Source organism: Cylas formicarius, unplaced genomic scaffold, assembly GCF_029955315.1.
Source record: "Cylas formicarius isolate icCylForm1 unplaced genomic scaffold, icCylForm1.1 PGA_scaffold_7__23_contigs__length_41026272, whole genome shotgun sequence".
Classification (NCBI taxonomy): Eukaryota; Metazoa; Arthropoda; class Insecta; order Coleoptera; family Brentidae; genus Cylas; species Cylas formicarius.
This window is the reverse complement of record NW_026844352.1, coordinates 24948331-24964289: the sequence shown is the minus strand read 5'-3', so window position 1 is coordinate 24964289 and position 15959 is coordinate 24948331. Positions and strand designations below refer to the sequence as shown.

The 15959-nt window shown below is 31.8% G+C and overlaps 2 protein-coding genes across 3 annotated transcripts; both read right to left on the bottom strand.

Moving 5' to 3' along the window:
- Positions 1 to 15: 15 nt before the first annotated feature.
- On the bottom strand, positions 16 to 1466 carry LOC132704414 (dynactin subunit 5). Its single transcript, XM_060674401.1, has 4 exons — positions 1025 to 1466; positions 763 to 950; positions 592 to 703; positions 16 to 536 (listed from the first exon to the last, which is right to left on the bottom strand). The coding sequence occupies exons 1-4, from the start codon at positions 1070 to 1072 to the stop codon at positions 345 to 347; spliced, it is 540 nt and encodes a 179-aa protein (XP_060530384.1). The 5' UTR covers positions 1073 to 1466; the 3' UTR covers positions 16 to 344.
- Positions 1467 to 1606: 140 nt separating this feature from the next.
- LOC132704415 (large ribosomal subunit protein eL31) lies at positions 1607 to 2470 on the bottom strand. 2 transcript variants are annotated; one of them, XM_060674402.1, is made up of 3 exons: positions 2404 to 2470; positions 1980 to 2230; positions 1607 to 1782 (listed from the first exon to the last, which is right to left on the bottom strand). In XM_060674402.1, exons 2-3 carry the CDS (start codon positions 2201 to 2203, stop codon positions 1632 to 1634), a joined length of 375 nt encoding a protein of 124 aa, XP_060530385.1. In that variant the 5' UTR covers positions 2204 to 2230; positions 2404 to 2470; the 3' UTR covers positions 1607 to 1631. The 2 variants fall into 2 exon arrangements, with proteins under 2 accessions (XP_060530385.1, XP_060530386.1); XM_060674403.1 differs by having other exon boundaries at positions 2290 to 2425.
- Between the last annotated feature and the right edge of the window lie 13489 nt (positions 2471 to 15959).

Below are 15959 nucleotides of genomic sequence, written 5' to 3'. Positions count from 1 at the left end.
AATGAATGTGGAACATTTGGGTGCTTCAAGTTTTCAATTCAATAATAATTCTGTGTTTCTATAATTAAGTGCAAGTGAATCAGAAAATGAAATAAACGTAATGTAACTACACGTGCCTAGGTGTTTATCTATCTATCTCTCTTTTTTTTTAATCCCTCGCCAAAATTATAATGGGGTGCTAATTCGTGTTTCAAATCAAAATTGTTACTGAGAATATGTATATATTAAAGCAAATAAAAATGTGACAATAAAATGATTGATGTAAAAAACTAACTTTCAAGAAAATAAAAAGATTTAAAAATTTATGAAAATGTAGTATATAAACAAGACACACATCTAAAGAGTTATACTGGCTGGAAATGTTGGTAATAGCTTCTGGTAAAATCTATCATCAAATCCGCTTGACATTCGGGTAAATCCCCAACTTGCTTACCAGGTGAACCACTATATCTAGTAAATGGTGGTACAACTGTTTCAGGAGCTAAAACAGTATTATCTTCAATTACGCAACAATCTTTTAAAATGCATCTTCGTCCCTAAAACTCAATCCTGATTAATTTTCTTGTAGATACCTACACAAAACTATCTTACAATAACACAATTCTTTCCAATATAAACATAACTTCCAACATGGGCAGCATTGATGAGGGATCTATCCCCAATAAATACATGATCACCTATATTTAACGGGAAGAATGCCACTCTAAAAAATATGAAGGGTTATGCTTCAAGGACCCAAGGAGCATTTGAAATTTCACTCACCCTTTACTAAACTTTTTATAGGGAGGTCGTAACACTGCTTCTTTACTAATCACGCAATATCTGCCTGTTTTGACGTTCGCTAAATCCCCTCTAATAATTGCTTCTGACTGCACTATTACTTTACCTTGTAAAATAATATTCTGAGACCCGCAGAGGACAGTCTGTCTACAGACTTTATTACCAGACGCCTAAAAAAATTCAATTTCAGATACAAATTCCGAGGCATTATTTGTTATGAACTAATAAACACAACACAGCTTACCGTTTCTACATATTCGTTTTTATTGTACTTGGTATCCCTAAGTTCCATTATAAGGATATTTGGTGATAAATTCCTTTATTACAAATTTTTGACAAGATATTTATTTAGGTTAGGACCACAGAATCCTTCTTCTTCTTTCCTATTCCTTATTTGGGCAACCACAGAATCCTAAAGTGAGTGTGGACCATGGAATTATATTGTTCACCATTATCAATACATTTCAGCTATTTTAATGTCTAATCTGTTGCATTTTATTTTTGTAACCTGTTTAATTATACTAGGCTAAGACGGTGATTTTTGCTCTTCATACAATTTTGTTGAAAATAAAGTGTTGTTATTAAGTTCAAGGGTATTTGTTTTTACAAGATACAATTTATTTTTCTTCCGTGGACGAAATATGCATTAACTAAAGGAACATTTTGTAATATGGTATCAAGTAACATTAAACAAACTTTACCAAAATATTATCTTTACATTATGAAGCATTTAGAAATTAGTAAATTTTGAGTTAGGAGTTTAGGTTTAGTTGGTTTTCTGAAATTCTCTTTAGGGCTATTCGATGGAGCTTCAAATAAAAAAAAGGGCTAAAAATACAATTTATTCCCAATTACTCCTGACTGGCGTCCACATTTTCTGTCTGAAGACCTTTAAATGTGGCAACTGGTACATAGGTTATAAGAGTATATAATTTATGAACAGAATCTTCATCATCATTTCGTCTTCTTGATAAACGAACTCTAACTCGGAAGGGAACATTCCTAAAAGCAAAATAGATATTATTTAGCACAGCTAATGAAAATATTTTAAAAAATTATCAGTTTATACATAGGGGTCAAAATCTAAACCCTGAAGTTGATGCACAAGGATGAAATACTACATACATACAAGAAAAATTATAATGGAAGTCTTAAAATAATTAGACAAAATTATATAAAAATCCTGTTCATATGCTTACCTAATTCCCTTGGACCATAATTGCTTATTCAATCTTGTATCAATTCTTACATCAGGGGTACCCATTTGCTTTTCTGCAAATTTTCGAATTTCCTTAATCGCCCTGGGTGCACGTTTTTTAAATCCCACACCATGGAGCCGTTTATGCAGATTAACTGTGTATTCCCTAGTTACGACCTCATTGATAGCGGATTTGCCTTTTTTCTCACCTTTCAGTTTTGCCATTTTTGAACTATAAGCTATGGATGGGGACTAAAATATAACCTCCTATGTAGAAAAGGACCGAACATATTAATTATGAAAATATAGACCACAATCCAAAGGAAATATGTAGTTTTGATCGGTATTAAAGAAAAATATCAGTTTGAAATTATAAAATCTTGGATGATCCCGGATTATGCATTTATAAGAAAATATTTACAAACCTTCCCTACCAAAATTCAACATAGAAGAACGACAGATGTCAACAGTGGTAGGTTATGCTCTCTGTTGATAAAACAGAACTTCAATAATCGTATTGAATATTTGCATACATGAAATCATACAATTTACAAATAAAACGAAGACGGAATTTTCATAAAAAATGCTTGTATTTCAGGAAAAATACATTCGAAAATTGATTTTTTGAAATCTGGAAATTATAGCCTATTGAGATTTCTATTCTATCCTTTTGCTATTCTCCACCAGATGGCAGCACCATTTTTAGTTCCTTATTTCCCTTTTCCCCAGTTTTATATTTAATTAATCAGAGGGCGCACTTTTAACACGTTTTTCTAAGTTTTTTTTTTCGTCCCTTTATATTAAAGATTTGTAAAAAAATGCTATGGAATCATTTTAGTATGCTAATGTACGCGTTTAAAATTTTTCATAAAATTGAAAATAACCATCTGCAAAACAATCTTTGAGAATTTTATGTATGACGTAGTGGACACGTAAACTTTTATTCGGAGGTCTCCGAGATCGAGAACTGAACGTCGAAGGTAAAGGTAGGAAAAGATATTAATCGTAAGATCAACCAAATAAGTTTTAAGAATGTACCTCCGCTTTGACTTGTTTCAAATCAGAAAGATTTAATTGATTTGCACATACGTAGGGATGCATAGTAGAGAATATTTGTTTGTATTTTGAAAAGTTAAATTCGAACTTTTTTGTAAAAATAACGTCAAAAAGAAGCTTCTTATTGTTCTGCAAGCGCGACTAGTAATTAAAGCGATTGCTTATCTAAATGTTAGTATACAGGATATATCAGCTTATTGCAGGCTTTGAATATATTACTTTTAAATTTAATAAAGAAATATGTATAAACTTAGGTGCTTTATTTTTCAACCAGAGGTTTTTGCGACTAAGCCCACAAAAGCTGCGACTCCATTATAACATTTAACCTGTTCAACCCTCGTGGGATAATGTGATGGTGGGAAAATTTCCTGATTCGACGGATTATTGTTAAATCACGGCTGAATAATAGGTTTAACTTTTATATAAAATTATATTCGCGCCTTTTATATAAAAAAAATCCAAACTCATGACGTTAGATTGATGTCATCGTCCAGTGGTGGAGAAGGTATCTTAAGTTTGACTGAAAAATGATAGATAATGGTATTTTGTGAAATTATTTCGAAAACTAGAGGCTTGTGAATGAATGAATGAATATTTTTAGGGAGTCACTTTTCAATACTATTCATTAATGTAGGTAAATCTTTGTGTTATATGATTAAGAGTGAAAATCTGCCAACAAACTAGTAGCTATTCTTGATTTTGGTTAAATTTTACACAAACGGTGTACTTCATCATTGTATATTATCTACCAATTATTGTCTTTCATTCTTTTTAATTGCATTAAAGATAAAAGATCAAAAATTGAACAATATTTTTATCAGAGGAGCGCGCTCAGTATGTTAAATGTATTGCAGACTTTTGTGATAAAATGAAGTCGAGTATAAGTAACAGTTTCATCTCCTATCATCAGATACACATATAGAGTTAATAGAACTTTTTCTTTATTGGAAATATTGTGATATATTAAAATTTTGTTTGGCTTATAGGTAATTAAAAAAATGTATTTTGATATAATTGTTTTATTTTATTCAAATAAATTAAGCTATTGTTATTCTGCATGTGTTAGATTACCAGAATACTCAAGGTTTTAATTATTAACTTTTACAAAATATATTAGATCTACGCCACTTCCTTTACGAATAATAAAGCATAAATTTGACAAAAATCCGCACAGGTGCTGTTGGCCCTTGGCCGTATAAAATGTCTCTTTTGTTAATCGGCGTCCGACTGCGTTCGAAAAACAGGTAGATATAAAATTTACTTGGGTCCGAGCAGTTTTGTCAACTTAATGTCAGACGATTCTAAAAGTAGAGTGTATTCTAATTGTTTTATTAACATGGGGTTTATAGAAAAATGCTTATGAGGTGGTTTCAACTTGTATGGTCTGTTCATAGATATAAAAAATCAGCAAATGCTTTTGAATGGGATTATCCAAGTCATTAAAAAAATAAATAGATTTAGGTAAAATTGTGGTCCTTAATAGAAAATAATTTTATACCTACCTGTGTTTAATATTTTTTGGTTTGGTATACTACTTAGTTTAAGTTTATTAGTAATCATTCTTATTTCGTGTGTAATACAGCGTGTGCTGAATCGTGTGCGAATTATGCAAAATATGTGTGAGTCTAGTGTATCTCAGGAGATGCTCCCGCCCAAATGTAGAAAACACTATTCTATTGAAGGAAGGAAGTTATAAACAATGTTTATTTGAAGAAATGAAGAAACGGCCACATTGACGAAAATTCCAACATCAACTGTATGGAAAATTGTGAATAATTCTATTTTAGTGAGGAAAAAAAGAAGCGATGCTGACATTTTCTCGAGTGTAGATGAAAGTGATCAAGATATAATACGGCGTAAAATTTACCAGTTATACGAGGAACAAAGGTTGCCTACGTTAGATATCTTAATTAGGAGGCTTGAAAAAGATGAAACCGGTGTTAAATGTGGCAGAACTATCTTATGGAAGTGTATTCAACACATGAGTTTTAGATTAAAAAAAATTGACAAAAGGCAAGTTTTAATGGAATCTTTATTTTGCATGCTGGCTCTAAAGATGGTTAGATTCCAAATAGACTTTCTCTGTCTGCGAAAAATATTAAAGATTCTTCTCTCGATTACCATGAAGACACCACCGCTGATTTATTTGAAAGTTGGTTTAAAAGCAAACTAGTTCCACACATTCCTCCTAATAGCCTAATTGTAATGGACAATGCAAGTTATCACAGTAAACAGTTGACTAAAATCCCTTTCTCGGGTGACACAAAAGCAACAATCCAAGGCTTCTTTCCACCTTACCACTGTATATTTAATCCCATTGAACATGTTTTGCACGAACTGAAATCTGCCATTGGTCGTAACAACGTTTTTCCCCGTGTTAACTCCAATGTCCTCAAACTTAGAGAAACCGAAGTTTTTAACGTCCCTCCACAAAGTTGGGCAAATTCTGTAAAACATATACAAAAAGCAGAACAATCGTATATGCATATTGCAAATAATATAGAACAAATAATAATTAGAACAGGCGATTTTTATTTTAGATTTAAACATAAATACAAACATAAATAAATAAATATTGTTTAGTATCTTTCCTAAGAAAACCCCAGATAATTAAATTCTAAGCAAAGTACGAACGAAGCTTGCCCGGGTCTTTCCTTAATTCGTATCAGTTAGTCACTTTCTTATATCTATGAACAGACTTTACCCTGGGTACTGGGCGTTTCATTATAAATTACTATTTATATTATACTATACTTTTCCTGAAATTTGTGATGTTGCAATCAAGAACTTTCGAATGTCTTCATATGAATTGAAATCAGAAAAAAATGCTAACGTTTTTATATCTAAATGGTATTTACACAAGTGGAAAACTTAGAAATTGTGTCGGTATTTTTAATAAAAACCAGGCTGCGATTGTGATTTAGTAGTTATATCCAATGAGTATAAGATAGAGGGGAAGGTCGCGTATACTGTTACGAATGCCATCTATTATTTGTGTCCAAGTGCTAAAATACTGTCATGGCGGTTTAAAGTAATGCGTCACACTGAAAATACTACAGTAGCTTGTAACGGATAACAGCACTTTATTTATATTTTAATAAAAATTGTTTTTAAAACTATTTAGACATATTTTTTTTTCACATTTTACCTTTCAAACTTTAAATTGAATTGAACCGTACGTCCCGCGCGTTTTCTGTCTTCATGACTGCACCCAATCACTAGAGGCGTTGAAACTCTATCTTATATTTTTCGGTTATATCATAACAAAACTTGTAGCGAAAAATGCTAATTCATCTAAATCACGAATTCAGTTATAATTAATTTTATATTAATTGAATCGAATATTAAATAAAACTAGGGACTGATTTGACAGATGAAATTTTTTTGCTAGATTTGTATTGCATATTCTCAAAGCCTTTAGGGAAATGTTCCATTCAAACTTCATCTTAGCAATAGCTAAATGTCGACATGTCCGATACTAACGCGAAGAACGGTGATATTTAGTTATAAGAAATAGCTCAGCAGGGGAAAATGAGAAAACGTCAAAGTCTCAAAAACACGCGCAAGGATATTTTTATCGTAATATATTTTTTTATCTGTCCCCGCTTTTAATTTATTTGCTCTGAACGTGCTCCCGTGGAATGTGTTTATTTTAAATTTGGACTCGCGAAAAGTTCAATGCACCCATTTAGACAAACAAGACACTCGCACTCGCGCACATCATATACGCACAAAACCGCGCATCATTTTCATACGAAACATTTTGTTTTCTGTGAAAGTTCTGCTTGGAAAATTTCGCATAGATTAAACCTGCCGGGTTCTCAATAATTTTAGGCGTAATTAATGAGAGATTTGGGCGCCGGATATTGCCCAATGACATTCCGCTTTTTCATAAGCGTTTTGGAGAAAAATGTATTTGCTTTTATTATTGCCCAAAACAGTTGAACTCCTTATCAAAAATGATGTATTGAAAGTATAATTTATAAGTGGAAATATTCACATTTTGATACCCATTTGAGCAATGATGTTCTTCTCTGGGTTATATAAAAAATAAAAATGCTAAACTTTGAGTCGACAGCTTACCCCATATTAATAATGGTAACAAAATAAATTCAATTTTCATTTTCTGCGTTTGTATTTAATAAAGCCATATTTCTTTATTTATTGTGTCAAGCGTGTGTGTGACCTATATTTTTTTGTACAATCTTAAAACGTGTACATAAGAGAAAAAAAAATCAAAAATAACACGTATGTGTTATAACATTGGACAATTTCTAATTTTAAACGTAAACATTTTAAATTTCAATTTTCTGTGGTTTCAATAAATGAAAAAACAACTAGCTTTGATTATTTTTATTTTTTATAGTAATTGCTGGAAGACAGGGTTACCAAAGAGAACATATTTTAATCAAATTAGCAACAACTACGCTCGGAATGGAAGCACTTTGTAATGAGGGTTGTGCGACGTAAAAGGAAAAAGGGACCATAGCGGCTTTCTTAATTCTATTGAAAACCGATAGAAACCGTTGCGAAAATGTAATGTCAATTGCCGAATTTCAGAGGAACGAAAATTAGGATTTTAAAGACTCGTAGATTAAGAACAGTTATCCTGGATTCCTGTTCTTGGTAGTATAAAGTAGTAGCAGCCATAAAAGGTAAATTTATTTGTGCGGTTGTTTTAAAGAAGTAGTTATACATAATGTATTGACAAAATAATATTTGCCCAGAGTAGTTATACATATAGGGTAAAGCCATATATTATCATCTGAAAAAATACAATTCAGCTATAATTTAGTTCAATAGCAATAACAAATATATACACAGGTTTTTTGATTATAATAAAATAAAAATTACACTAACCACAACTGTCATTTAAGATATTGCATAAAATAACTTATGGCACATTCTTTACCGGACGGGCTGTACTTCATTCCCTAGGGGTCTATGAGGTCCACGGGTAAGGATATATTTATTTTTCTACTCCCTTCGCGTCACTTTACCACGCGAGTTTTTTGTACAACGGATCCGACATTACCGCACGGGTTTGGGAGCAATCGGATGTTTTCGGAGATTTTACCGCAACGCTTTGACGTTTGTCAATTCTGACGGTCATGTCAGTGAATGTATTTGTGTTGTTGCGCAAAATGTTCCCAAAAACTAACGGTCGTAGAAAAAGTATAGTATGCAACACGTTTGGTAAACTTTTTCTACTCCCGTCTGTAAAATACCTAATTATCCACCGATCTAGCGTGCGGGAAGCGTCACTTTACCACGTCAGTTTCGTTTCCCATGAATCCGAGCCACTTCGGACATTTCCGGGATTTTACCGCACGGATTTGGAAGCAATCGGATGTTTTCGGAGATATTTCCCACTCTTTGAATTTTGACGTTTGTCAATTCTGACAGTCATGTTAGTGAATGTATTTGTAACCAAAACTAACGGTCGTAGAAAAAGTCGTAGTGGTAGTCGTAGAGAAAGTATAGTATGCAACACGTTCGGTAAACTTTTTAACTCACTCGTTTATTAAACACTCGCCCCACTGCGCTCCGCTCGTGTCAAATAAACTCGTGAGTCAAATGCCGTTTACCGCACTTGTTGCATAATATACTATAATATATGATATACTATATATCTAACAGTTAATAACCCCGAGTTTTTTAAATATCGAGACAACTGTCATTATCAGTTTTTATTAAGACGTTTTCCCACCTACTCCATACTATACCATATCAAATATAAAACATCAAAATCATTAAAGTAAAATTGTGTATTAATCAAATTGATATGCGAAAAATACAATGTGTCTAATAAAAAAAACATTTAGGTTGTCACGCTTTTTTAGGTCACACAGATTTTTATAAAAACTCTTATAACTTGAATGATAATGCAGTAACTGTGTTATATAATTTTACGTATTTTTGCGCTCTGACAAGCTATACTTGGTTCGTGTGATTGATTTTCATTACCACAGAACGGCATTGTCAACTTTTAGTTGAAAATATAAAATTTTATTGGTTGTATACATAACGCATCGCCGCAGATACGAAAAACAAACAGAAAATAATACGCCAATCGGTCGTCGACCCATTCGTGGAATAATCGCAACGCGTTGATGCTGTTGCTCGCTAATTGGCCAATCAAACTTCGTGAAGGCCGCGTCGACACGTAAACGCTTATGTAAAAAAAAAGGTTGCGAGCTCCTACTACTCAACCAAGGTTGCCAAATGGGACGGTAATTCGTTAAATTGACGTTTACAATGCATTTTTAACAACAACCTCACATTTAAATTGTTTTCCCACACACCTATTTAAAAGCAAAAATATCTTCTTATATGTAGTTTACAACTTTCTTTATTAATCCAAAGTTTTGGATAGTTAAAAGTCAAAAAATGCAAATGGACCATAAAACTCTGCTGGTGGACATCAATCTCCAAATAATCTTCTTTGGTTGGTTAACTGTCCTTCGCTTTTTTAGGAAGAGAAGGTTGTGGCGTGTATTGCTAGTAACTTGGATTCGCAGAGCAAATAAGTGTGAAACTATGGCGTTTCTCGTAATCTGGCAAACATATGGGGCGTCTTGTTAACGACAAAGAGATAACCTTTTTAGAGAGTATAATGGTGCAGCATCGACCATAATTTTCTTGATAAATAGAAGATATAAAAAAGCTTGGACGCCAAAAATGTGTTGAATTTACATTTTCATTTAGCGTCCATGTTCAATTATTCTTTCTTAAATATTTATTTAGTACTATATTACCTTGCATTCCTATTTGGAATATGTATCTCAGATAATATTAACAGCCGCTATTAATTTAACCACCCATGACAATATAAACTATGGCTCATAATAATCACGGTAGTGAATTGCAGCAATAGTTCTTATTGCTTGTTAATGCAATTTAAAAATGACAAGAAGAAGAAGAATTACCTCACGGTACTGCCCCGTAACTTAAATGAGAATGCAATAGAGCATGGTACACTATAATTAATAAGACATGAATCAACATTCTTAATCGCTGTAGAACGAAAAATGCAGTACTAAGTTTTGCTTTGAATTCAGCAATATGCTCCTACCAATTTAATCTGTAATCGATGACCACACACCACAGTCTACCTGAACTACCATTCGTCATAGCTTTATTAGTCGAAATCGTTGGGTCTTATCAGTGTTTCAGTTTTAAGACGTTATTTTGGAACTAACTGTTTGCTAAATAGTCAAGGGTATCCCTAATCAAGTTCAGTTCTATACGATCGTTAATATACAGGGTGTTCAAATAGTGTGTCAAAGTAACATGAAATATATCTCATTAATTTTTTTTTTAGAAAAAGGTGTTGAATATAAAAGTTATAGATACGATTAAAATATACGAGGAGATTTATAAATATGCGGTAAACCAAACTTACATATTTTTTAAAAGGAACACCTAGTATATTATTATATTAGTAGATACTGCCTTTTACACTCAGTCACCCAATGTTTTCGGACTTATAGCCATTTTTTCGTCAATAATGCCTTGCGTTTAACACTCTATATTTTTGACACCAATTTTATAAAGTAATACGGTGATTTATTCTATACTTGTCTTGATGTTAGTTCGATCGTTTATACAGAGTGAGTCAAAATAAAAAATATTAATTTTCCCGAAAAAATCAAAGGGAGCACCCATTATATATTACTCGTATTAATGAGCTTTCAATTTTATTAAGCATTCCGTATACCTAAACTTAGAAAGAAAAATAAAAATAAATGGGTAAATTTTTAATTTTGTGAAAAAATATTTCTTTTCTTTCCATTAGCATAGAAATTCTGCCTTCCTTAAAGCCCAAAATGTTATTGAAATTCAAATAATGTTTTCAGATCGCTCCGAGCGTGCATCGAAATCGGTGGGAGATATTTCTCGCAATAAATAAGGAGAAATTTATTTAAAAAATCTAAATTAATTAATTTAATTAATATTGCTTTCAGATATTATTTTTGTTTAAATCTAGGATTGAATAAATTATTTCCGCATTACATTTAGTAGTAACATCTAACCAATCTTTTGTGATATTTTCGCACGGTTTGAAAATTTTCAGTATTTTGTTCGTAATAGGTCAAGGTATAGAATGCTTAATGAAATTGAGAGAACATTATCAGAAATAATTAATAAAAGTATAATATATATTTGTGTTTTTTTCGACGAATAATAAAATTACAGCTATCGGAAACGGCGTCAAAAATAAAGGGCATTAACCACAGGGTGTTTTTGAAGAAGAAATCTCCATAAATCCGAAAACAGTCAGTATAGACCATAACAGCCCTGCATTGGTTGAGTATAAAAGGAAGTATCCATTAATGCCGCAACATACAGAGTGTTCCATTAAAAAAAGTTTGGTTTCAAACATATTAACTTAACTTTTAAATTTAACATTTTTCTCAAAAACAAATAATAAACACTATTTGAACACCCTGTATATGACGAACAGCAACTGCCTAAAATTGAGTCTGGCACTAGGCTTTTTAGACCTGATAATTCTGTTTAATACTCCACATACTTTAACTCATCTCTATTTGAAGGGATAAAATGCGTCGCTAAAATATTCTTATATTGGATTTAATTATTTTCTAGATAAATATGAGCAAATTTGACTAAAATCAAGGTTGATTTCGTCCTCTGATACATTTTGTAAGGGATCTCCTAAGGAATAATTGATTTTGGAATGGCGCGGCTGCCGTCACATCGCGAATAACAATCAAAGGTTGTTTTGCATCCTCAACGTGATTGGCCGCTGTAAAATGTGGGACACGCACGTGGACAATTTCAGCCAAGCCATTGACTGGGGTCGGCCATCGGTTCGTCACGTAGGTATTTCGATAAAATTCGAACGTTTTAGAAACAAATGGCGAAACGAGAAAATTATAATATATGTCTCCCTAATTAGAGATAGGTGTGTCACACGATGTTCGCGTGACACAGGCATATGTAATTTGAAAATTCACCGCAAAAAAACAATTTTTTCCAAAATTTTGTATTATTATTGTTAAGAGGGCCGTAACAGGAATACAATCAGTTAGTTAAGTATTGCCATCTATACGTTGTCCCAAGTTTTTGCATAATTATTATCAACTTTATATCCTCTTCTACTGCCCTCTATTTAATTAATTAAATAATAATTTAATTTTATTACTACAATTACATGGGCGGACATTTTGGGTTAGTGTTCGTTAGATGTCCTGGCGTTTTAAATAGGTAACTTGAACAATTTTTTTTTTGAAAAATACTGCTTATAAAAGTAAGTAAGTATTCAAAAAACCAGAGTCCACAAAAACATAGATTCGAATAATTGCAAAAATTTAAATCCATTTTAAAACGCGCTGTCATTGGCTGTGACCGGTTGTGACGTCAATTCACTCGTTAGAGTATGCGCCAGCCGGACGGTAGCATAGGGAAGGACCACAGGTTCGTCTTGATGGTTTTAATTTTAATTTTAGACTTAATCCTGTCGGTTGCTTTTATCTTGTGTTTAGTATCAAAAAGAAAGAAGAAAATGACCGAAGACGATTTTTTAAAAGGTCTTACATACAAAACACCAAAAGTTTTTCTTTTGCTGAGGTTACGGTGTTAAAGTTAATAGGTATGTTTATAGAAAATTTAGCTACTAGTTTTAAACCAATATAATACTGTAATCAACTTAAAGTTTTGTTAAAATTCAAATGGTATATCAAATAGAATGTAAATTATTCAACAAAAAAAAAGGATTTTTTTTAAACTAGTGGAGACCTAAATACTGATTTTAAAGTATATTGGCATTGATAACTTAAAGTGTTCTTTATTTTATATGTTCAATGTATCTCGAACTGCCTACATTGGTCTCTTTCAGTCAGGAATATCATATGGACATCTATTTTGGGGAGCTCTGCTGATTGGGAGCGGGTATTTAAAATGCAAAAGACCCCACTAAGGATTATCGCAAGGATAAACGCAAACCCTGGGATAGCTGTAGGGTCTGTTTGTCTATCAGTGTCTAATTTTCATTAAGTCGAGAACATGGGGCTACCTAACTGTCAAAGATAGGGATATCTATGATACACGGCATGGCGGAGATTTATTATTGCCTCAATATGGGTTATCCCTTAACCATAAAAGCAATATATTTGTAGCTCTAAAAATGTATAATTTACTTCCGTCCCCCATAAGAGACCTGCCAATTCAAATATTTAAAGCAGAAGTTAAGAGAATCTGGACCTCCCACCGTACACAGTGGACGAGTTAGTTGATGGATTGGCGGGACTAGTTTAAAAAATTTTAGTAATCATGTCTGTGTTTGTCACAAATTTTAAATGTAAACCTATTTAAATGTAAAACTATTGGATTAGTTAAATTTTATCTATTTGCATTTTACTTTATTTATTGTCATGTTTAATTGATCACTATTAAGTATTATGGGACCATGCTGAAAATTATATACTGTGCAAAAGCAAATAAAGCATATTATTATTATTATTATTATTGTTATTATTATTATTATTGTTCCATTATTATCAAGTAAAGCACACTAAGCACAAGTACAAATTGTCATAGGTTTATTACAAACCCACTTTGAACGAGCCAAAAATAAATGTAAATAATATAATTCTCGGCCTATAACATGTCGCGGTATCGATCGAAATGCAGCGGTGTGACGTCACGATCATTCCCGCGCCTTTAGTGTCGTTTAAAAGGAATAGGCGGGTGTTACAACTTGAATTATTGAATTGGTTAAATGTATTAAAGAAATAAAAAAAATCCCTATGCTCCGATAATAAAGATAAAAATATAAGTTTCATATAAATTTTGCTGTCATTTGGTTCGTTACGCTCTTCCATTCCGTAGTCGCAATTTTCTTCAACCCACGGTCTAAACATAACAAATAATGACTGTAATACCAGAAATGATTTTACAATTTCTAAGGTGTCGCCACTTCTAAAATAAAAATGCCTCCCTATATTGATAAACACTTGTAAATCGGCTTTTTATTGGTTTATAGTTCGGCTTATTGATGCCATTTTATCGACCATTTATCGTGTCCTGGACTATACATCAATTTTATTTCTAATTGATGTAACTAAAAAAAAAGAAAAATATTTTTTGGCATTGGTATTTCTCCCTTTTTATCGGTTTTAGGCCAATTTAGGTATATTTCCTCGGTTTAAAAAAATACAAATTGAAGAAAGGATTGTGCATGGTACGTAAAAACAATATTAATCGACTTAACCCTAACCAAATTAACAAACACAGGTTAATAAAGCTCTTCTCCTCTGAAATGATTGATAAAGGGACTGCCATTCGATCAACCACGTTACCTCACCTTGTTTGTTCATTATAGTGTTGGAACTGGCCAATTGACCACTTTTTAATTGATTAGTCAAAAAATGTTTTAAATAACATCTTGCAATGCAAGAGTGTTATCTATCATTATTTAATAATAATAATAATTTGTGTAATGGCTACCTAACGCACAATATAAATAAATGTAAATATATACAAAACAATGTGACCTATCAATTTCATAACCCAAATTCTTCGAGATGGATAGCTTTTTTGGCAGTTATGGTGACTTCCTTAATATGTTGGTCGAACAGTAACTTTACATCTTCCATTTTAGATGTCCTTCTAGCAACAAATCCGCTTTTGTCTATATTAGTTCTATTGGTAGAAATATTTTTTTTTCTGCTATACTTTCGCAGCATATTTCATATTTCCTGGTAAGCAAGTCGATATCTCTTCATCTCTAAAAAGACTTGTTATTTTTTAATTTAACAAATAAGTGTGGAACTGGTTAAAAAAATATTTTTTTCAAATCAAGTTATAATTGTAACTATGGAAATAAAATGGCAGTTAATTATTAATTATTGAATTTTTCTTTATGGTATCTGAGCATTTAAACGAAATTACATTTTCTTATGTATTGTATTAAAAAAACAGTAAAAACAATAGGCCATCTTCGGAGATCTTTTTACCGTGCGTTCAATTCATCTTCATTCATAAAACAAAACACTATCAATTATCTGACATATCTACATAATATTTTTGAAATGGAACACTCTGTATATTATATATGTGTTTAATAGAATATCTTATTCCGATTACAATGATGTAACACACTTTATATTTTAGTCCACAGTTTTTCTCAAATCGGTAAATAGTAAATTTCTATATAATTTCAAAGAGTGCCGTGACAATAATTATTTGCAAATTAAAGTAGAAACACTAAAAATGACAACACACAAAATCCATTAAAATTAAATCGGGGCTGTTGGCTGGCCAATCCATAATTTCCCTGTTCCCTATCCAACCCCTGGGATATTCCACTTTAAGAAAATTTTTAACTTGCACAACATTGAGGAGGGGCACCGTCTTGTGGGTAAATCTTCTATGACACCACACATACATTAATTGATTGGTACCCCTGGGTTTTTATTTAGTGTTTATGTCTAGGATTATTCAAAGTCCAATATCGCGTATTTTGTCTATTACAACCCTTTCTTGTAGTGAACGACCTTTCATCAGTCCATAAAATGTTTTTCAAAAAGTTATTATTCTCATTATCTAAATCTAATTATAATGTTATCAAGATAAATTGAACGCACGGTGCATAAAGGAACTTAGTTTAAAAATTAACTTGGTTTATGTACAATCTTATATAATAAACAAATATTAATCTGTATGTGTGGGTGATATATTAAATGTACACTTATTTATTTCTGAGATAAATCTTTTACACTACTCTTGACGCTTTTATATTCAATTGTATTGTCTTGTAGCGGTATACAATTTTTCCAATAAAATGGCGATATTTAAATAATTTCATTCATAAATTATATTAACCAATTGAAACTAATTTATTTCATTTATTTATTGTAATTGTAATAATTTATATATTATTAATTGTTTCTGTTGCGTT